Here is a 22,561-nt window from a genome sequence, read left to right on the forward strand (position 1 = left end):
CAGCCAATCTTTTTTTCAGTGTATTAATAAAAAAATAATGTTATAAACTATAGTTAATTATAAATAATGTTATGAACTATAGTAAAATATTAGAAATAATTATAATTATTTGAGATTATTATACAGAAATAGATATACGTTAAATTTAACTGCGTTTGCTCTCAATTGTCCATATCTCACATTGAAAATTAATTGTGTTTATATGCTTACTATTTTTATATTTGCATTTTATTATCTTCCTTTTATATTTTATTTTACTATATTTTAGCATCTTTTATGCTAATATTTTATATATATAATAATACTTTCATGGTAAAATTTTTTGAAAATAAGTTTTATCGTTATATATATGATGGATAACTTTTTTTCGAACACAAGAGAGAACGAGACTAGATTTTTTTCTAATTTTTTGAATGTCCAATATAAATCCAAATTGCTCCATCACGTCACAATTTTGAAAAATTTGCAATTGTAGTTGCAAAAAAAGGATTATTTTTAACTATTTTGTCATATTATTACGATATATGACATGCTAGAAAAGTTTTACTGCAAGAGTCAAATCTTAAAAATGTCCAAATTGTTGCACTTTATAAAAATCTTTCATGATTTTGAATTTGTCAATTTTGACATTGGATTCATATTCAGCGACTTAAGAAACCCTTAAGTTTAAATGAACATAATTGAAAGCTATAATTTTCAGGGTGTTTACTACCTAGAAAGATGTGAAGAGAGAAAACCTGGAATTCTCAGGGGAATTTCCTTTTTACCATTAATTCGTGTTTAGCGTCCACGAAACTATAGAAAATGATTAATCTCGTTCTGATGTTATTTTTTTGTCGAATAGTGTAATTGTAGTATACCTCAAAAAATCTGTCTTCAAGTTTTTACATCTGTATTGAATTGAAAAAGATATGTTAAACATTTGTTTACGTTTAAAAGAAACATATATTAGAATAATGTAATATATGAAATATGTTTTAAAGCATCTTAAGCATAAATATTTTTAAATTATAGTGAATGCGATAAAAAAAACATGAAAAGCTATGATAAATCATGATAACTTTTCTTTTCGCAAAGCAAAAGCTGACTCCAAATTTTGATAAAAATTTCTTATCTTTAAAATTTGAGCCATTTATTTCGTCGTGTACATATTTTAACGTTAGAATAAATCTGTATCGCACGACGAAGACATGGCAGCTTGAAAGGCAAAACTGACCTTTCGAGTCGCCGAAGAAGGATGTAAGTTGCAGCGCCCGAGATCGAAGGTTGTCTTCTTGATGTCTCGAGGTTAGCATGCATTTTATGGTTTACATGCACTCTCTAGCGTTTTTCATTCTGCGAACTGGTTTCACCATTATTTACGCCGCAACACCTAATAATGTATTTATATATTTATTACTATATAAATTGGCCTTATTGTCATGTCATAAAATGATTGTTAGTAACATCAATTGTAAGATGCGTTTCGATTCAAATTCACTTGCATAGTGCACTTAAGATTTAATTTCAGAAAAAATAAATATTAATTAATTTCTCTATCTTTCTTTATCGATTTTAATTTTTCTAATTTTTAACAATTATATTATTATGAACTCACTTGTACTACAGATTATGTGGATAAATTTTTATCGTATTTTGTATGTACGTAAATCAATTTATTTATACAATATCAAGAAAGTCATTTGATGCTACTCTGAGATCTCATTACTTGGAAATATTCGTAAGAAGAAAAGAGCTGGCATTGTTTGGTTTATAAATATTTATGAATCATTTGTCATGAACAAGCGAGGTTAAATTTTTTATTATGTAACTGTCTAACAATTACGGATTGATGATTTAATTTCGATTCTCTAATACTGAACGAGGAAAATCGTAAATTGTTTTCATCATCTAATAGATTACAACTAATAGATTTGTCTCTTGTCAATTTTAATTAGATTTTTCTATGTAAATTGTTTTCATAATTATACATGTTACCACTTTCTTGAAATCACAAGTATATTGATATAGTCATAAATTATCAGTTGCACAAATAAAGTCTATATGACAAAGAGATACGTTTTCGATAAATATGTTTTCAGTATAAATGTACTTTAATGTAAGTTGTTTAATTAACTTAATGGATTCACAATGTTTGTGAACAATGATTATAAAATTTTTGTTGCTTTCATTAAGTAAAGAAATGCGTATTAAAAACAGATTTTGTTTTGAAGAAGTCAACGATATTTCAATCTTCGAATTAAAATGATAAAATTTTATACGATTTTAAGTAAATTTTTATAGGAGAATGTAAATATGTTTGCATAAATATTACGATTATTATACGAAATAACAATTATTAAGATTATAATTTTACGATAAAATTTCTTTGTACAAAGCTTTTTTACAATAAATAATTTTGTATTATTAAATAATACGTACACTGAAAAAAAAGATTGGCTGCTGCAGCAAATTAGATGGTAAAATATGGCATAGCATTTTTAATTGGTTGCAGCAGTCAATTTTTGGTTGTGTTAGTCTATCGAAATCCTATGTTGACATTGCAGATAAGTTAACGCAACCAAAAATTGCTGCAGCCAATTAAAAATGCTATGCCATATTTTACCATCTAATTTGCTGCAGCAGCCAATCTTTTTTTCAGTGTAGTTAATGGCGCCCGATTATGCAAAATTTATTAAGAAGCTGTAAATCAACGTCATCATTGTATTGTAATGCAATAAACTCGTAACTAGAATGAAGAATAAATATTGAGCGTAATTACGACGTACATAATTTTTTTCAAAAGCAATACGTCATGCAAATAAAGATTCCATGCGACAAAAATTTGCGTCGTATGTTATGTCATGGAAAAAAAAGAATATGACACATACTAATATCCTACGATTAATAACTGTATTAAATTTCATTAATTATTATCGCTTGGTTTATATCGTTAATAGGGAGAATAATTTATGTGTGATTTATTCCTACATGTGAAAGTAACAATCTTTTCTGCAAGAATTCACATCGAAATCGATGTCATAACTCAAGATTGATAAAAATTTGATTAATAAAATTTAAAGTGAGTTTATAAATACGTAAATAAAAAAAGAGGTCTTCTTAAATTGCAGCACATATGAATGCCAAGCAAGTCCCTAACGGTAAGGACGATCATGTCGATTCTGACACAAATGTGGACGCCGTGCAGATCGCGATTGGCAATCTTGGAAGGTGGCAAATCATCGTCTGCCTGGCGATTTCTTTGGTCAAATTTCCGGTAGCATGGCATCAATTAGCAATCGTTTTTATGGCGCCTCATCAAGATTACAACTGTACGGAACCTGCTATTACGGAGGAATACTCCAAGGATCAATGTACGGTCAATCTTAATGGTACTCGGATAAAATGCACGGAATGGGAGTACGACAGAAAAATATTTCCCGAGACTATCATATCGCAGGTAACTGTGTTATGAGTTCGAAAATCATTATTTTTTATAATGTCAAAAAACGTATCTGCAAAAATTTATAAAATCACTTTTCGTTCACTGATTTGAAAATTATCTAGAAAAGTAAAAGACTATTATTATTGCGTTTCAGTGGAATCTTGTCTGTGATCGAACGCATTATGCGAATATTCAACAGTCTATTCTTATGTTCGGAGTGCTTCTTGGCAACATAATCTTCGGCAGTTTAGCAGACAGGTGAATGCACGCAATATTGAATATATAATCTCAAATCGTTATAATTAAACCGTAAAACAGTTATGAAATGAAAAGTACACGAATATCTCAGATATGGCAGGAAAACGCCGCTGATGATTTCTGTTATTCTTCAACTTTTGTCGGGTATTGGATGCGCTGTAGTACCTTGGTTTTACGCACTACTACTGCTGAAGTTGTTAAGTGCCTTAGCTACTGGCGGCACAATGGTTACTAGTTACGTTATCTGTAAGTAGCTCTTATTTTATAAAATTGATGGCCTGTATTTAGAACGGCGCTTTTACAGTGTTAGGGCGTATTTAGCATATAGTTCACGTTACGTGTACTGTAGAATTTCCGACACAAAAGCACGTATTTATCGTAAAGGAACACGGCCGGTCTCGCGTTATGACATACTGCACTTGTCTTAGTGCCGAAACACTGCCGTGTTTCCTGACAAAAGCGCCGCGCGTTCTGAATACGGACCTAAATATAAGGAACTATTACAAAATATATTATATCTATTAAACGCATAATTAATAACTTTCAAAGAAAAGTAATATTTAGAACGTCAATTTAAATGTTACATTGAATCAAATTTCTTTGCTAATAAGATAAGTTAATTATAAATTTCCTTCCTTAATATCTTTCAGGTATGGAAATAGTAGGTATTAAATGGCGTGCTGCCATCACCGTTTTATATCAAATTCCATTCAGTTTAGGCCATATGTCACTGGCAGGACTCGCGTTCTGGTTTCGACATTGGCAACATCTACAGATTGCCATCACACTTCCGTCTATTGTTCTTTTAAGTTATTGGTGGATAATACCTGAATCACCGAGATGGTTACTAGCTATGGAAAAACAGAGAGCAGCGTGCAAGATATTGCAAAAGGCAGTCAATATCAATAATGTGAAAAATGTAAACATTCCCGAAATAGTTAAGAAACATTGTTCGCGTCAGGTAAGAGTTACAATCTTTTTTATTAAAATATTTGGACAAATTGTAACACTTGCTTTTGTATATATTTTAGAATCTTAAAAAATCTACGCTAGATTACAAGGCTTCGTTTTTGGACTTGTTTCGCACGCCGAATATGCGAATAAAGTCACTCTCTATTTTCTTTAATTGGATCGTTTGCGGAATGGGTTTGTTTGGCATATCACAGTATATTGGCCAAGTCGGTGGCGATATTTTTATTAATTTCGCAGTGTCCGGTGCCATACAGATTCCTGGGAATTTTGTCGCATGGTGGGCAATGAATACATTGGGTCGACGAATTACCTTGATTTGCAGCAATTCTATAAGTGGCGTGGCCTGTCTGTTTCTAATCATCGTATCAAACAGTAAGAAATCTTACGACATGATTATAATTCATCGTTATGTTTTTTTATAATGCCTCCTCTTATTTTTGAACTATCAATGGAATGAGTTTTGCATAAAAATTTTTCTTAATATCTTGATAATGCTGTTACTTTTAGTAAATCTGTTAAAGTAAATGTTTTCCGTTCTGACGGAGTCTCTCTATTGATTGATGATCTTTTGATTGAAGATTAATCAACGGCCTAATCACGGAAAAAAAGTTTCATTCTACTATTAAGTAGCAAAGAAAATTTACGATAATCGAGATATCTATAAAGTGATTATGACTCATTTAAGGAGATCCTAAAGTCGTCTGTATTACCGATTAAATTGTAATTTTTGTATAACAAATACTTTTTTCTCTTTCACAGATTTGAAAATCTTTTCCCAGGATTAAATTATACACATTAATATGTGTTTGCGAAGTGGAGTTTATGCCGAGGACGACAAAAAATTTTTCTTAAGATTTCAATTTCGAAATTTTTTGTCGTTTTCGGCATAAATTTCACCTCACAAACACGTATTAATGTGTATATTTTAATCGTGGAAAAGGATTTTTGAATCTGTGAAAGAGAAAAAAAGTATTTGTTATACAAAAATTACGATTTAGTCGGTAATACAGACGACTTTAGGATCCCCTTAAGTGCAGCGACAATTCATTCATTTCTTATAGATACAGAATGGTTACGACTACTCTTGACATGCCTCGGTATTGTCGGCATGTCAGTGTCATTTACAACAGTCTATCTTTTCTCCGGAGAACTGTTTCCTACAGTCGTGAGGAACATAGGAATCGGAACAAGTAGCATGTGTGCCAGAATAGGCTCTATTTTAGCACCCTTTGTAGTATCTTTGGTAAGTTTAATTAAAATCGATCGTAAATATAGATGTTAATAAATAACATTTCAATTCACGTTTGTGTGTATGGAGATTTGAATTAAATTGTTGCCGTGATAATAATAATTTTACGTCAAATACCCGAAAAATCGCCAGTTGCTAATAAGTTTTCTAGATTACCAATCGTAGATATTATTTCAGAATAACATTGAGACGTGGCTACCACCTACTATATTCGGAATTTTGCCATTGATTGGATCTGCATTATGCTTATTATTACCCGAAACTGCCGAATGTACATTACCAGAAACACTTCAAGATGGCGAAGAATTTGGAAAGTATGTAAACTTTTTGCATACATATTTTTTTTATTGTAAAAAAGATACTTTTCGCATTTCAAATATTCTATAATTTTCTGTACATGAGCATATACGCATATACATCGCGGTATTTTTTTATGCATTATCAATTTTCGCGTGAAAGATTTCGTCGTTTTATAAATAATGCAAATAAAATAATGACATATAATAAAATATTCACGATATTTAGGACGTTCTTTGTATTTTTCATGTGTGAATTATTAAAAAAGTAATGTATGCTCGTATATAGAATACAAATATAAATTTCATTAAAACTATGATTTTTATCCAAATGTGATTTTAAATTTAATTTAAATTATAAAACACATTGCTTTTTTATATACAGGAAGCATAAGTTGAAAGAAAAACGTGAAAATTTGGAAGAAGAAGTGACGCTCTAAAGAAAGATTATTGGTTACTTATGAAGTCTTAAATATTTCAGAAAAAAAGCGCGCGCGACCACGAATACCCACATACACACGCGCATGCGTACTCGTTATATCAAATTGTGATAAGTGATCTAAATGGTTAATCATGCTATTATTCGAGTGTTAGCATAAAACAAGCCATGTTGCGCATATATATTTAAAAGTTCTATTTATTATATTATTTTCGTATAATATTAGCAAAATTAGTTTTATTATCATTCCTCATCAAGTTTTTGACTCATATTCTTCATATTATAATTTTAAAAAAAGATATTTTATAGAAAATATATATAAATATTTTTAGAAAAATATATAACTGTATCGATGCATTTCCCAAGAAATTCACACATGAAGTTTAACAATAAGTATTAAATTTTTACTGCCAAATAAATAAGTATACGTAATTATTATGTAAGACCTCTCAATGTATATATAAATAGAATTTCCTTTTTTTTTATAAGAAAAGCATTTTCTATTTGTTAACAATTTCAAATAAAATAGACAAAGTGTGTTTAAACACAAATATCTATTTATTAAATAATCGATATGGTTCAAAGTCGACAATAGTGTTTTCCTTCATTTTTGAAATATTGTGATTATAATATCATCGATATTATACAGTAATCTAATATCAGAATGACCAATAGTTCCCACGTCTTTGCATGATAATATATTATGCATAAAAAAGATCGATATTTTATTGCATTTGTAATAAATATTGTATTAAATTTATTTTCTAAACTTTTTCTTTATTGCGAATAGTTCTTAGAAATAATTACGTTAGTTTCATAATTGAACAATACTTTACGCAAAATAATTCTTTCATTCAACTTGCGCAATTAAATAAGATTAAGTGAATAATTTACGATTATCATGTTGTATTTATAATCTTTTGGTCTAGGAACTAAAGATATAACCTTCACACAATGCGGACGTAGTTATAACTATAATTATCGATGATGAAGAATAAAAGAGCCATTCAAACTTTACCAACACAATAAATTTAAATGACAACAAGGTGTATTTTTTTTACTTAAACATATTTACAGTTTAATTTACTGAAAAAATAAAGCCATTGCTCTAGTATTAGTAATCTAATTAATTTATTAAGATCTAGTATCCCTTTGAATTCGTCGTAACTCTCCAGAAACAACGTTCATAATAAATTGTAATTTCATATATTTTGAGAACAATTTTGAGTTCTAAATTATCAGTTAAAATTTTTTTTGCAAGAAAGAGCGAAAAAAGTATAAGTTTGACTATATTTAAAAATTTATGAAAAATTAAAATTTTCTAATTTGCATTTTGAGTATTTAAAATTTTTTATCGTTAAATTTTGTGATGTGTATTGTAAATTTTAAAAATACACAATTTTATTGTTTCTATTAATATTTTTACAAAAAATATTAAAAAATAAATTTTTTGTTTCTTTTGATTTTTTTTTAATATTAAAAATGTAATACAGAAAGTAAGCGTTTTAAGTAACGTTTTAAGTTACTTTTCGAGCGACAATAACGGTACTAAGTTACTTTTTCGATTTGCTAATGTGTAATGGTAACGAGTTACTTTTAAAAAGGAACTTTTCAAATCCTGTGTGTAAAGCAATTTTATATATCAGTAACTATAATTGATAAATTGAATTTGTCAAACTATCCATTCCAGTTTTGATTTGTTAATAAAATAATCATATATTTTAGTTTATATCTTATCTTTACGAAATTATTAACTAATAATTACTTAAAAATGAGAGTATTAAAAAGAGCATTACGAAGGGTGAAAATAAAAAAGAAGCGAGAGAGATTTATTACATAAATTAGTATGAATATATACATAATAAGAAGCATATTAAAAAATAATATATACATAATAAGAAGCATATTAAAAAATAATTAACATTTTTTATAAATCTTGTATTTAAAATTAATTGAAAAAACATAGCTTTGTTATTAATGTGCTCGTCTAAAGTTGAGATTGTATTTATCCAATGTTTCATCCGGCATCTCTATGGAGACTTTTTTATTCCAAAGTTATCGACACTTACGATTGGAAGAAGGTATAAAAGCCGATACCACAGGTGTATTATAGCGTCATTCCATCTTGAATCGTTTCAGAGAAAGTTGCTTCACCAGTTCAAGCAGTGAGTATTTTAACTTTAATCACATAAAAAGTATAATCCTCTTTTTTCATATATTTAGAATAATAAATTCATCCTTGTGAATTAATAATTCAAACTTTAGATTGAATCTTATCTTGTAAATCTTATTTTATCTCGAAGTAATCTCTGTTTTTTAGTGGACAACAAAAATTTGTACAAACTTTTATCAAATTTTTTTTAAATTAGCAATCTAATCTGTAATACAAAGTCATTGCTGCACTTTAAGCAATTAATAAAATTAAGAAATTTTACGATTTTCTGATCATTATATAAATTCTGATCTAAATATAAATGATAAGTCCTTTATGATACGTCGTTCTTGCTTCATATTTTTATATTTTCCAAAGTTAGCGTAACACATATAATTATAATGTAAGTTTGATTCAAATATCATTGCTCACATATTAGCATAATAATATTCGATCTAAGTAACTTCACTTAACAAATGTTTTAATATAATATTTTTGTTTTAATAAAATTTATGTAAAATTAAACAAAAATTATATTTCATTATTTTTTAATATATATATAGAACTTAATTCCATTCTCCATCTTCAATGTTTATAATAATTAAATTATAATTTATGTATTCCATTTTCATATGCAAAAACGTGCATTATAAATTAGGACGAGAACCTATAGACAATAAGAATCTTATTTTTAAACCGTACAATGTGAGAAACACAATTAATAATAGAAATTCAACAGCCTATATTTAATGCTTTAAATAATTCAATGTGAATTATATATAGTATATACTATATATATTATATATATATACTATATAGTACATACTATATATATAGTATATACTATATATATTATATATATATACTATATATAATTCACATTGAATTATTTAAAGCATTAAAAGATCTAGCTTCGACCGGTATAGAACTTGTAGAGCCTGTTCTTCTTTAAAAAAAAATAGCTTATATTTATACCTTGCTCCAAGGAATATTAAAAATAAAAATATTCGGACATTATTTTGTGTTACACCAGCATATTGTTGACATTGACATTCTAAATTTTGTAATGTCAATTTTATGAATTTAAGGGAATTCATAAAATTACGTATAAATATCGATGCATTTCCTGGCTCTGATATATGTATTTCCAATAATACACATAACACAGGTCTACAAAAAAGGGGGTCTTGGATGTTGTCGGGAAGCTGTGGGTCATTTCCGAAGTAATTTTCTGCGTAGAATCCGAATCTGAAACCAGAATTGGCCCATCACGTCAGGATTTTGAGATATTAGGGGATATATACTCGAAAAATGCGTTTTTATGCTACTTTAGAGGTTATGTACAGGACGCAACCAATTTTTTGGGTCTTTTGTGCTATTTGCATCATTTAGTAATATTCTTACCCTTCAAAATGAGATATTGATCGACTACCTACGATTTTTTTTCGCCAAGTTACGGGCATTTTAACCCACTTGCGTAACCGTTTTTCCCGTCTTTTTCGTTCCTGTTCTTAACAAACGTGAAACGACCACAAATATAACAAAAACTGTTAGGATCATTTAAACACTTACGCGGGGCCATTGTTAAGACAGCAAACAGTCACAATTGTGACTGTTTATATATTAGGACCTTGAATAACGGACAGCGCGTCTTGTGCGCTGCGGCTCTGAGTGCAAGGCGTCTACCAACTTTAAACAAATCATTAGTTTTAAACTTATTAATGCAATGAAAATGAAACTTTCCAGAACATTTGTTCATATCCGAATGAACAACTTTCTCGCTGAAAGTTTTAGGATGCTCGAAATTCGCTCGATAAACGAAGCACCTGAATGCATAAAAAAGGATATTTTGCAGGTGTGTATAAAAAAAATAATAAGTTGTTTGTTTATTGACAAATATCGGTTTTTCTTTCTTCACTAGACGTGGAAAACTCTAATGATCATAACTTCGAAAATAGCAAAAAAACGCATTTTTCGAGTATATATCCTCAAATATCTCAAAATCCTGACGTGATAGGCCAATTCTGATTTCAGATTCGGATTCTACGCAGAAAATTACGTCGGAAATGACCCACAGCTTCCCAACAACAAAACCTTGTTGACCTGTGTAATCATTGTCATATAATCATCTTCATATAAATGATACATCTTGTAGTGATTATGATGGATTACCTATTACATTATTGTATTCGACATTTTCAAGAGTGACAATCACTTGTAGTCATATTACAATTGAGCGTTGCATATTCAACATTTAAATTTACGTCAGAGTTAATAAAATTTTATAATCTTTCTTAAATTAGAAACTATTTACTGTTTGTAGATAGTTTTATATTTTAGTTTAACTTATATATCAATTAAAGATTATAAGCGATTGTAATAACGTTTGGATCGATTTTTTGTAGATATGTTCTATTTACTGTTTCTGGCTTGCTTGGACATCACACCCGGCCACACCTTAAATACCGTTTATTCGTGGAACGAAGTCGAATTCAAACTTCCAAATGATACCGTTCGAAATGAGTATAAAGCTTCTGGCGATTACATCCCAGAAAATAATGTACCACTAGGTTTGGCTGTTTGGCACAACAAAATGTTCGTTACAATACCACGATGGAAAAAAGGTGTTTTAGCTACTTTAAATAGCTTTTCAATGAGCGACAACAGACGTAAGTAAATATAGTTAAACAAAGTTTTCTAAAATACGTATATAATACGCATGTTTTACGTTACATGGATTTTATAATGTATACACGTATATGCGTAAAAAAATTATATATATAGAAATAATATTATAAATTTATAATGCATACAAATTTTTATTTAATATTTATAGTAAAACAGTACGTCATAATAATGTAAACGCTAAAAAATTTCTCTCACAATCCGATGTTATATTAGATGTTATTTGCATGAGAGAACATTTTATTAAGGAAAAAAATCTTTAAAAATTCAAATTGTATACACGCGCGAGAGTGATATAATAAATTTCAAGTGTACACTTAGTAAAAAATCTTCCAAAATACTTTTATCTCGTGATAAAGAGATGTAATACTTATTCTTTAATTACTTATATAGATAGTCCAGTCTTAACACCGTATCCTGATCTTGAAGCAAATAACATTAGTTCACCCGATGGCCTCGTAAACATATTCCGTGTTGGAATTGATGCTTGTGATCGTATGTGGGGTCTTGACACAGGAATAAACGACATTTTGGGAGACTCCATAGTCGTGCGACCGATGACACTTGTTGTTATCGATTTGAAAATGAATAGGGTATCGTTTATAAAAAGTTATGGATTTACATAATCTATACTGATTCTAAAAAAACTACTTTTGTATACATCTCGAATTTATATTGCAAGTTATCTCATTCATTTATGCAGATTTTACGCAAATATATCTTGAAGGATACAGATATAAAGCCGGAAAGTTTAATTGCTGAAATTGTGATCGATGTTGCACCTGGACAATGTGATAAGGCATACGCGTATATGAGCGATTTAACCGAGTATGGCATAGTGATATATAGCTGGGAAAAGAACGATTCTTGGCGGATTAATCACCATTTCTTTCATTTTGACCCATTGAGCGGTAATATAAAAAAAATTAGCCACGAATCATACGGGACTTTAAGTTATTAGTCGAAAGACTAATCTAGAACTCTTTTAAATTAAAATTTATTTTATTATCTCGTGATATATTTGATTGTTTCTAACAATTATTGGCAGGTAATTACAATATTAGCGGTTATAACTTCCAGTGGACTGATGGCGTTTTTGGAATGTCGTTATCACCGATTTACGCCAATGGAAGTAGAGTGCTTTATTTTCACTCCATGTCCGGTATTACAGAATTCTCTGTACCTACAGATATTCTGCAGGACAAAAAATCGAAAAGATCAGAGATCTATAATAATTTCCGTATTGTCGGCACCAAGGGACCGTTGACTCAAGGACCATCTTCTATTATTGATCCGGAAACATGTATCAACTATTTTACTCAAATAAACAGAAATGGTATCGCGTGTTGGGATATTACAACGAAATTAAATCCAGAAACATTCAGTAAGTATTGTATGATAAAATACTTATTAATCACTCGCATTTATGAATACATAAATAAATTTTTTTAATAATATATTAACATTAAATTAACTTTTTGTCCAATTTCTTTATTTTTCACTTTTTTAAACAGATAAACTCTACATGATAAAAATTTTATGAAATTTTTTAACTTACTAAATTTTTTATTAACTGATAATATTGATCATTAATCTCCTATATACATTACGTCTTAAAAATAATAAAGATATTTTTCACGTCATATGTATCATTAGACAACTTTTATATTAAAATAATCTACAATATAATTCATATATTTCATCAGAGATGTCTCTAAAGTCTACAAATAGCAAAGCATATAACTTTCGTTGAAATACTCCATCTCATATCTTTAGCTTTTATAAGAACAACAATTAAAAATATTTTAATAAAATTCAACAAATAAATAATTATAAACCATTAGACTGTTTTATAAATTCGTGTTTAACATGCTAAAATCATACGTAATTTTTGTTTGTAGAATTAGTGGCGCAGGACAATACAACATTGGTCTTTCCTCAGGCCATAGCTATCGATAATGAATCTCGGAAATTATACGTCCTCTCTAATAATTTACAGAAATTTATGCAGGGTAGTTTTGATCCGTCGATGACAAACTTTTTCATTACTTCCATTGATCTCGAGACATTAACATTTTTATGCAAATGCAATGCAGCGAATTGATTAAATTTGGAAAGAAAGGCATTCAAAATTCAATCATATGCATATAATACTGTTTACTTAATGCAGTGGTAAACGTACTACAGACTTTGCTTATATTTGTAAACTGTGAAATGGTATTTCTTAAGTAGTGTTGTATTAATTTATCATTAAATGTGACTAAGCTCTCTTTTTTTCGTTAAATTAAATAAAAGAAGAGAATTCCTACATAATTGCCCAAAATATCTAATGGGCAATGAAGTTATTAGTCTAGCAAATAAAAAAAGACTATATATATACTACATAAATTCGTTATCTTTACTTTTATACTTTTCAATAAGATCGTGTACAATCCCCCTCTTTCCACTCTTTCTTTCTCTTACTCTTCCTTTCTCTCTCTCCCTCCTTTCTCTCTCTCTCTCTCTCTCTCTCTCTCTCATTTTAATCATCTTAAATATGATAAATAATCGACATATGTTAAATCAGTTGTGTCGAAGAAAATGGAAAATATCAATTCGCAACTAATTAGAAACGGGATCTATTTTCGACCATAGTGGATATAGCGGAATTGAAATTTCAGCGTATCATTTTAAAATAAGTCGCGTCAACTATGTCACTAGCTAGTCAATCCCTTGATAATTCAAGGAAGTTTTAACTGCAACCTTTATAACTCCCGCGGTAGGTTCCGCCTCTCCCTTCTCCCGTCAAACCCGTCCTAGGAGCGCTACTTTCTTCCGCCCCCTTTACGACTGGTCTACTCTCTCTTTACGGAGCTGTACATCCTAAATAATTGATCCTAACGTAGTTGCCGGTGTTTTTATAACTGTTTTACCGCCCGCTCTCGCCACTGTGATATACATTATTTAGTCGTTGGTTTTTAAAGCGAAGTCGTCGGGGCGTAGAGGTGCGAAAAGACTGAAGGCCTATTCGTCGCCGCGCGTCTGCAGAATTAAAATGTATGCCAACGGTCGTTGCTACCTACATTCAATTAAATCACCAGATTTCGCGCAGCGCCATTAACCGCGGCGAGTAATCTCTTCGCGGAATAAGAAAATGGCTATTGCAAAGATTGTATCTCTCCTTTCTCTCCTCTCTCCTCTCTCTCTCTCTCCTTCTCCTCTTCCCCTCTCCCTCTTCCACCTTTGTAGCAGTTCTATCGACTTATAAAAGGAGAGGTCCATATTCACGATCGATCGAACTCCAATATGCAATATAGAACTCCTGGGCATGTTTCAGTAAATCAAATTATGCATACTGATACGAAGGTATCGATTACTCCATTCAAGTCGAGTGATTTGTATGTAAACGAGATACAACTTTTTTCTGGTATATAAACGATATACATTTTCTTTCTCTCCCTCTCTCCCTCTCTCTCTCTCTCTCTCTATCTCTCTCTTTAATATTTTTAGCAAGTAACACCTTTATGTGAATTATTTGCGAAACATCAGAAAACCTATATCGCTCTCGATTCGCGTAGTCGTCCGTACAAACACAATACGTATATTCTGTCAGACATTTTTACAACTGCTCGTATCCGAAAAGCCTCGTTTCCACCCTGCCCCCTTCCCTGAATTTCTGTTCACTGCTCAAATATTCACGATTTGTCAACTCCCTTAAATTATTCATTTCCCGCAGGTATCTTTGTTATCTTATCGATAAGTCGAAAGATGAAGGACAAGTGGATTCCGATAGGAGTCGCCGCTTCCTATCTTCGCTCCGTCTTCCATTCTCCGTCGACCTATCCCGTTCCTCACTTCTAAGAATGAAGGTGTAGCTAGAATGCAGAATGCAACGTCGTGCTCTTGCAGAGAGCACTTTGACACGGCCCCACGGGTACATTACTAGGATTGCTGCCACCAATTGAACTCCCCCAACTTGCCGAGACCCCGGCCTGAGTCCCTTATATCTGCAAACACAGCCGCCCGAGGCGACACCGCCGTTCAAACACTCAATCGCTCGATTCACAACGCTGAAGTAACTTGAAATTCTCCATTGTTAACGTTATTTGACTTATCCGCGCTGATGCTGGCGCTGATCTCTATAATAGGTAATAGTGTGAAAGGATATTCGTGTGCCGGTATTGTTCGGTTAAGTTTTGCGAGCGCCATGATTAAGGCCCCACTCCCATCTACCCCTTATGTTCATATCAGTGATATATCAACAGATTGTATAGGTATCGTTGAGAAGGATACAAAGAAAATTTTTAATGGAATATTTCATGTGCAATTTATAAATTTAAAAGCCACTTTTTCTATATTTTTAATTTAACGCAAACTATTGTTTCGATGAACAATGAAGAAGATACGAAATCCAAAATTTGCTAACGTTGATAATTTATTACATTACAGGTTAATCTTCTATAAGATAAGTTTACTGTCTATTATTTAGATTTATAAACACTTGGAGTATTATTTTAGAGAACAGATTATTATTTATTTTTATTTGTGAAAGTAAAACTGATCGTGCTATATAAAAATAGGCTAATTTAATAGGCTTAACTGTTTAGAGATTATAAATTAAAGTTGTTTAAAAATCGTACGTTACGTATAGATATAATGAGCGTAATATCTTTATACAATCTATTGCATTTTTCGTTTTTTCAGTACTGTTGCATTCCACGTACTATGTGAACGCTATCCTGCGATATGTTCAGTCCCACGTGTATGGTGCTGAGCTACTTTGTGCGTTATTTATGAATATTTATAAAGTCTCGCGCGTATAAAAACTTGATCAAAAATTATATGCACGCATTTCTTACGATTCTGTTAAACAACATTACATTTAATTGTACATTGTAAATATGCAACTTCTTAACGTGAATGAATTATCTAAATGTATCTCTGCGCTTAGAGAAGTACTTATATCTTAATACGTTGACACGATTGTGTTTAGGAATAAAATGCAAAGCAAATAAGATGCTGTTGTCCAAACAGATTCTATTTGCTATTAACTACAATGGTCCCGCCCGTTTATTACTCTTATTTCTTTTTATATCAAAAGACTGAATTTACTCGAATTCATTCACATTCGCGGGCACTATATCGGTCGTACACGCGAGAGAAACCCTCTTGTCGGGCATACGACCGATTACACGTCATCGAAATCCACGATCGAGGGATCTCAGGTAGCGATCGTTGGACAGATATATCCGCTAATACACGGCTTCTCGCGCCCATAGTACCACTTTATACGACCGAAATTCCCAGTAAGATGCAGGAGGACACCGGCAGGGCGGGGAGGAATTCGTAATACGGAGGGCCGCTCTACGACTCCGTTGGGAGGAATTCCGGGGTACGTTTTAAATTGCTGCATCCCCAACCTTCTTGTTTATGTATGCTACCGTGTTTCTTATTCTTGTGCGGCAGCGAAGGAGAGCGCGCGCCCCCCTAACTTTATGTGCACAGTGCCGACATAAGTATGCAATCTATGCGTCGGTGTGGCCCGCGTGGGTACGTGTAGGTGGCACGTGTGTATGTGTACATACGTTCGTGCATATGTACGTACGGTGTGTGCGTGCGCGCGTGTATATGTATATATGCGTGAAAGCGGCACGACTGTAGCCTAAGGAAAACGTGCCACACACGCGTAACGTCGCGCGCGCACGTACGTGTGTATTGTATGGCGAAACGTGGCCCTATGTTTTCTCCCGCCGTGTATTTGGACTCCCTACGATCCGCGCGTTTCCTCCCGTGGATTCTTTTCGTGTTTCGAACACAACCCAGACTCTCTTCCTTCGTATTTCCACCCTCACCACCACCGCCACCGGGGCGCACTCTTTCGTTCCTATCTCTCCGCCACAATTGCTGTAATCTACGATCTAGGGTGGTGGATTTAACTGTGGATCTCAGCCACGGTAATTTGTAAAGTTTTTAATATTGCAAGCTCTCGAACGAAAACGACCGCGTGGAAATGATTTTCTAAAGACGATTAAAGAATTAAAGGATGACGAATATCGGATTCAATATTAAAGAATTAGATTAATAATTTTGTATAATCTTATTAAATTAATGTAATTTAATTTGACATATTATTATTTTGATCGTTAATTTTTGCGAAACACGGCTAAATATCAGTTTATTGTTTTATTCTGACGTTATGGTAAAAATATTTAAATTTAAATAATAATGACATATTTTCGCATTTGTATCGAAATAGAGAATGTTTTTAAAGATATACGTCTTAGGGCCGGTTGTTCCATCTTCAGATGAACTATGTGGTAATTTACCTATTAGATAAACAAAAGAGTAAAAGAGTAAGAACATAAGAAAGTAAGAAAGTAAGACAGTAAGCTGAAGTTTACGAAAAAGTGGAACAACCCGCCTTTAGAACATCATAATTTATTACTAAATAATTGTTTCATATCAAACACATACATATAGGTACATGTTTTATAAAAATAAAAAGACCCGACTGTAAAATTATCCTAATCATGAATTATGAAATTCATTATTATGAAATACTAAAATTGACAATTATAATTAATTACTTCTATTAAGAGAAATCTTCCATTTTATTTATTTATATTTATAAAATACGCTCGAAAATTTGTAATTTAATATAAAATTGAAATAGTATAATGCAATTTTCAATAATTACTTTAAATATATATAATGAAAAGATATATTTTTTTAAAATCACGGTCAAAATAAAAACGAAAAGATTTTGGATATTTTTCTTTTGTATAATTATACTACATCAGTACTGTTCATTTTTTATTAAAGTAAATAACTATCAAGCAAATGACACATGCAATACCGTTATTTTTATTGATAAACGAAAATGTCTGCACAAGAATGTCTGTAAGAGATATATGTATATATTTTTATCTCTTTCTCTCTCTCTCTCTCTCTTTCTCTCTCTCTTTTCTTTAATATTTTTCTCTCTTATATTTTATCAAGTAACATCTTTATATGAGTTATTTGCGAGCATCAGAAAACTCTGCCCTTGAATCACGCAGTCATCGCGTTACCGTACAAACGTTATACATAATCCCGTTATATAAATATATTTCTGAAAAATTAATAAATATAATTGTCAATTTCCAGTAAAACACCTTCTTAAAATAATTTTTACAATAATTTTCTAGTTCCTTATATTTTAAAATACACTGTCACAATAAATTCGTAGTTCGGAGTTGAATGCCATAACAGCTCGCGCGTGTAAATCTTAATATTTATTCAATAAAACAATCATATAAAAACAATTTAACTATAAATTAATTTATTACAATATATTGATCATAGACGTTATGACTTGTAAATTGTAAATGCTATATCTTGATGAGTCTCTTTTTTCTTATATCATTGTTAAAAGTGTTTTCTTTAAAAATGTTTCGAATATTCAATTGTCTAAAATAACTTTTACCTATTTGGATTGTTATTGCATTCAACTTTTAAATTTTCATGATAATTTGTCACATTTTTGTCTCTTTCTCTCTTTTTTTCTTTTAACAAATAAAACCTTTAATTTAACACAAAATAACAAAATTAAAGTGATTCTTTTGTGAAAAAATAAGATTTAGTTATTTATCACTGTAATAAAAAAATTATAATATACGTAATAAATAAAATTTTTTTAGAAATTTTAGAAAATAACTTCTTTCATAATTATCATTTTGCTGATAATTATGAAGGAAGTTATCAAATGCTTGATACAGGATACTTGTTACAAGACACGACCACTTCTTTTGATTCCTAAGACAAAATTGTTACAATTCATTGATGTGTATGCATTTTTAATACTGAACTTCTTAAATTTCATATAATACGCGTCGTATTCTGATAAAAATATGATTTACATTAAAAAGACCACTTTAGCTCTTGCTATAAAACGTGATTACAAATATTAAATATTAATAAAGCTGTTATTATACGCTTGGTAAAACTATGTAACGACATGAAACTATATATATGTTAATTATTAAGCGTGGACGCAACGTTGATATAGAGTGCATCATTCTTGTATTTTTATGCATAACTAGAATATAGTAATATTCTTTTCGTAATTATTCTTTTATGACGCTTTCCACGTATACTCCATGTATTATGCATTAAAAATACCATCGTTATTTAGTAAGCAGAAACAAAGGTCACAACAAAAAGAAATCATATCTTATGTATGTACCTATAAATTTCTTCTATTAATTTCCCTTTTTCTCTTTTCGAGTGTGTATTTGATTGATATGTAACAAATGCGTTGTCTCAGATATACGTATCTACATATATCCACGTTCAGGTTCCAATTAATCTTTCTTTTACAATAATAAATTAATTTTTAGAAAACATTAGACTCTATAAGAATCTCTTAAATTTCACGACATTGTTTTAATTTTGAACATGCATTACTTCGCGTGATTAACCCCCCCTCCCCCGTAGGTATATTCGGCCAACATATCAATAACTCCGCAGACTTTTTTTTTCGTCCTCCCCCCCTCTTTTTCTGTTTCTTTTCCTTCTCTCGTTACACCTTCTTAATATCGTCAGAAAACAATTTTTGCCGAGGTACCTCGGTACGAAATAGCTGCGCGGCGGCGAATTGTGCTCCTGGCCACGAATATCCGGCATTATACGAACAAACAACGTAAGCACAGCAGCAAGTGGAGAGATAGAGATGTAGTGGCTAGGCGTAGGTTTTGATGGTAGCCGTTGGTGCACGGCGATGTGGTATACGTGGTAGGTCGGTTAGGGCAGGCCGGTTGGTCGCGGTGCGCGGGACGGCAGAGGGAAGGTTTGGATATCTTGTCGAGGATAGGCTGCTGGGTGCAAGTAGGTTTAATATTTGATACCGCGGGCTGGTCATCCTGCCGAGGCGATAACACAGGCCCCGCGGGAACCTTCCGCCCAACCATCCCTCGGAAAACGACTGCCGCCAAACTCGCAGTGTGTCCCTCCGCCCTACCGTACCTACCCTCTACCTCCCGACGATTCTCTCATCTGCGTCCTACGTATGCCAACGATCCGTTCCATCTCTTACCAACCCATTCGTTTTTTTTCTTTTATAGAGCTTGTCTCGAAACGTCGCGGTAACGATCTATGAAGTATAGTAGCGCTTTTCTCTTTTGGTTCCGTCTTTCAACTTCCGACTTCCGATGCGAAGGACGATTGATCATGAAGCAAACGCGAAATAATCGATATTACTAACGGGATAAACTGTTTACTATTCGGTTCATGAGTTTATGTTTGTGGAGCTTACAAGTTGTCAGACCTGATGCCATTAGTAAGAATTATAAAAAAAAAACTTGCACAATAAAGTATTAATATTATAATTTTTCTATGTATGACAGGTGATCAACGTATATTAAATAAGTAAAAAAATAGTATATATAAAAAAAAGGTCAATCTTTGTACAGGTCAGTTTCATTGGTATCCGAAGAATCATATATAGTAGGAAATGGCTTTATTCGTTTATTCGATCGACTGAAATCCCGAAGCCTTGCGGGACTAACAGAGGGGTCCTGAACTACGAAGGGTTCACGGCACGTTAAAAATTTATTATAAAACAGCTCGCACAAGTCTGCACTTAGTGCGATGATTTACTAGTCCAAATTTCCACATATACATGGATATTAAAGTTATTGTATTAACAGTGAGAGAAATGTTTGAAAACATTATCATCATTAGCATTATAGGTATATATATATATATACATATATATATAATAGTATAGATTAATTAAATTAATTTCATGTCATGTAGAATATTAATAAAAAATAGTTTCTATTTAAGTATTATATGTACATTATTTCTCGTTATGTATCTTTTTTCGAGATAAGCATGACTATTATTTTCATATCGTATTGTTCATATATACTCAAATAATTGCTATTCTCATAATCGTTTATTATCCTATATAGATTTAAAAATAAACGTATTTTGTAGAGTAAACTGCTAAAAAATAGTGTTAAAATGTTGGCACATAGAATACAACAAATGACGTCCCCCTTACTGTTATACCCTTTTGTCTCTTTAATTACAGTTTTGACTACACATGTGCTTCGAGGCTGTTTTAATGATAGCTTTTAATGCTTTTGCGTGACTTGAGTATTTCAAGGGACAGTACGAGAAATGAGCGGGATGTATAATTATAATGCCAACTGTATAAGATACCTATTTTTAACATAATTCATATTTTGCGCGTCGTCGCACGTATTTCGTTTCTTTAGTACCACTTTGTCATTGTGAACATGGGGGGTATAAAAATAAAAATTCTACTAGCAGTCTTACATTTGTAACATTAAATAGAAATTTATTGAGCGCCCACAGTTTTCATTTGCTAAACTATATATACATATATATATAGTACTTACAAAATAAATCATAAAATAAAGTGAATGAGTTTAAATAAAGTTCAAAAAACATTAATTCACATTTATACAGCGTAATCAGCGTTATGTGTAACTGCCGGATGTTAAAATTTATATATTTCAAATGAAAATTGCATGCAATGTTATTATGGACGGAGCAAATAAGCGTTTAATTTGAGAACTGTGCATATGCCATTGCACTTGCTCTGTGGTATTAAGAAATATATTCTGATTAATTTGATATAAATGTTATATTAATGCGGATTAATGAATTTCAGTTATTTCGACATTTCGTCGTGATCATTTAAAACAAATTTTACTGCGCAATTTCTGCGTTCTGTACACTCTCGTAAAGGTTTAATGAGCGGGAAACACAAATACACGTGTACCGTTCAGCACACTGCAGTATAAAGAATATTGTGACCAATTTTTGGTAACAATATAAATGTTGCAACAATACGGATTAATAAATTTCGGTTGTTTTGTTAGTTTCTATACTATTAAATAGAAATTTAAAACAGATTTCATATACGTCATTTCTCCGCAGTCGAAGCACTGATTTCGCCTATCGCTCATCTGGAACGGCAGTAACGTCAGATTCGAGAGAGTTTTCTTAGAAAGAAAAATACAAAATAGCATATACAGTATATACATGTATACGTGTATATAGAACGAAATATGATTTTACTAATATGTCAAGAGCG

At 31.3% G+C, this 22,561-nt stretch overlaps 3 protein-coding genes across 4 annotated transcripts in view; 2 read left to right on the forward strand and 1 right to left on the reverse strand.

The window, feature by feature from the left end:
* The window catches only part of LOC108721600 (beta-galactosidase), a 21,714-nt gene extending 16,739 nt beyond the window's left edge, over nucleotides 1-4,975 (reverse strand). The window contains exon 1 of the mRNA XM_018446240.1: nucleotides 4,965-4,975. The gene's annotated coding sequence lies outside the window, so the exon portion shown is untranslated. The remainder of the gene's footprint in view (nucleotides 1-4,964) is intronic.
* The window catches only part of LOC108721601 (organic cation transporter protein), a 10,728-nt gene extending 3,919 nt beyond the window's left edge, over nucleotides 1-6,809 (forward strand). For both annotated transcript variants that reach the window (XM_018446242.1, XM_018446241.1), the window contains exons 2-9: nucleotides 3,111-3,439; nucleotides 3,579-3,682; nucleotides 3,774-3,928; nucleotides 4,333-4,643; nucleotides 4,714-5,026; nucleotides 5,716-5,897; nucleotides 6,081-6,217; nucleotides 6,585-6,809. In XM_018446242.1, coding sequence (XP_018301744.1) covers nucleotides 3,116-3,439; nucleotides 3,579-3,682; nucleotides 3,774-3,928; nucleotides 4,333-4,643; nucleotides 4,714-5,026; nucleotides 5,716-5,897; nucleotides 6,081-6,217; nucleotides 6,585-6,639 — 1,581 coding nt within the window. In that variant the 5' untranslated portion in view covers nucleotides 3,111-3,115 and the 3' untranslated portion in view covers nucleotides 6,640-6,809. The remainder of the gene's footprint in view (nucleotides 1-3,110; nucleotides 3,440-3,578; nucleotides 3,683-3,773; nucleotides 3,929-4,332; nucleotides 4,644-4,713; nucleotides 5,027-5,715; nucleotides 5,898-6,080; nucleotides 6,218-6,584) is intronic.
* Nucleotides 6,810-8,781: 1,972 nt separating this feature from the next.
* Y-f (yellow-f) lies at nucleotides 8,782-13,663 on the forward strand. The gene is made up of 6 exons (XM_018446243.1): nucleotides 8,782-8,803; nucleotides 11,196-11,459; nucleotides 11,869-12,068; nucleotides 12,179-12,386; nucleotides 12,524-12,859; nucleotides 13,377-13,663. Exons 2-6 carry the CDS (start codon nucleotides 11,198-11,200, stop codon nucleotides 13,577-13,579), a joined length of 1,209 nt encoding a protein of 402 aa, XP_018301745.1. The 5' UTR covers nucleotides 8,782-8,803; nucleotides 11,196-11,197; the 3' UTR covers nucleotides 13,580-13,663.
* Nucleotides 13,664-22,561: the final 8,898 nt, after the last annotated feature.

Source organism: Mycetomoellerius zeteki, unplaced genomic scaffold (assembly GCF_001594055.1).
Source record: "Mycetomoellerius zeteki isolate Tzet28-1 unplaced genomic scaffold, Tzet1.0 scaffold174, whole genome shotgun sequence".
NCBI classification, from domain to species: Eukaryota; Metazoa; Arthropoda; class Insecta; order Hymenoptera; family Formicidae; genus Mycetomoellerius; species Mycetomoellerius zeteki.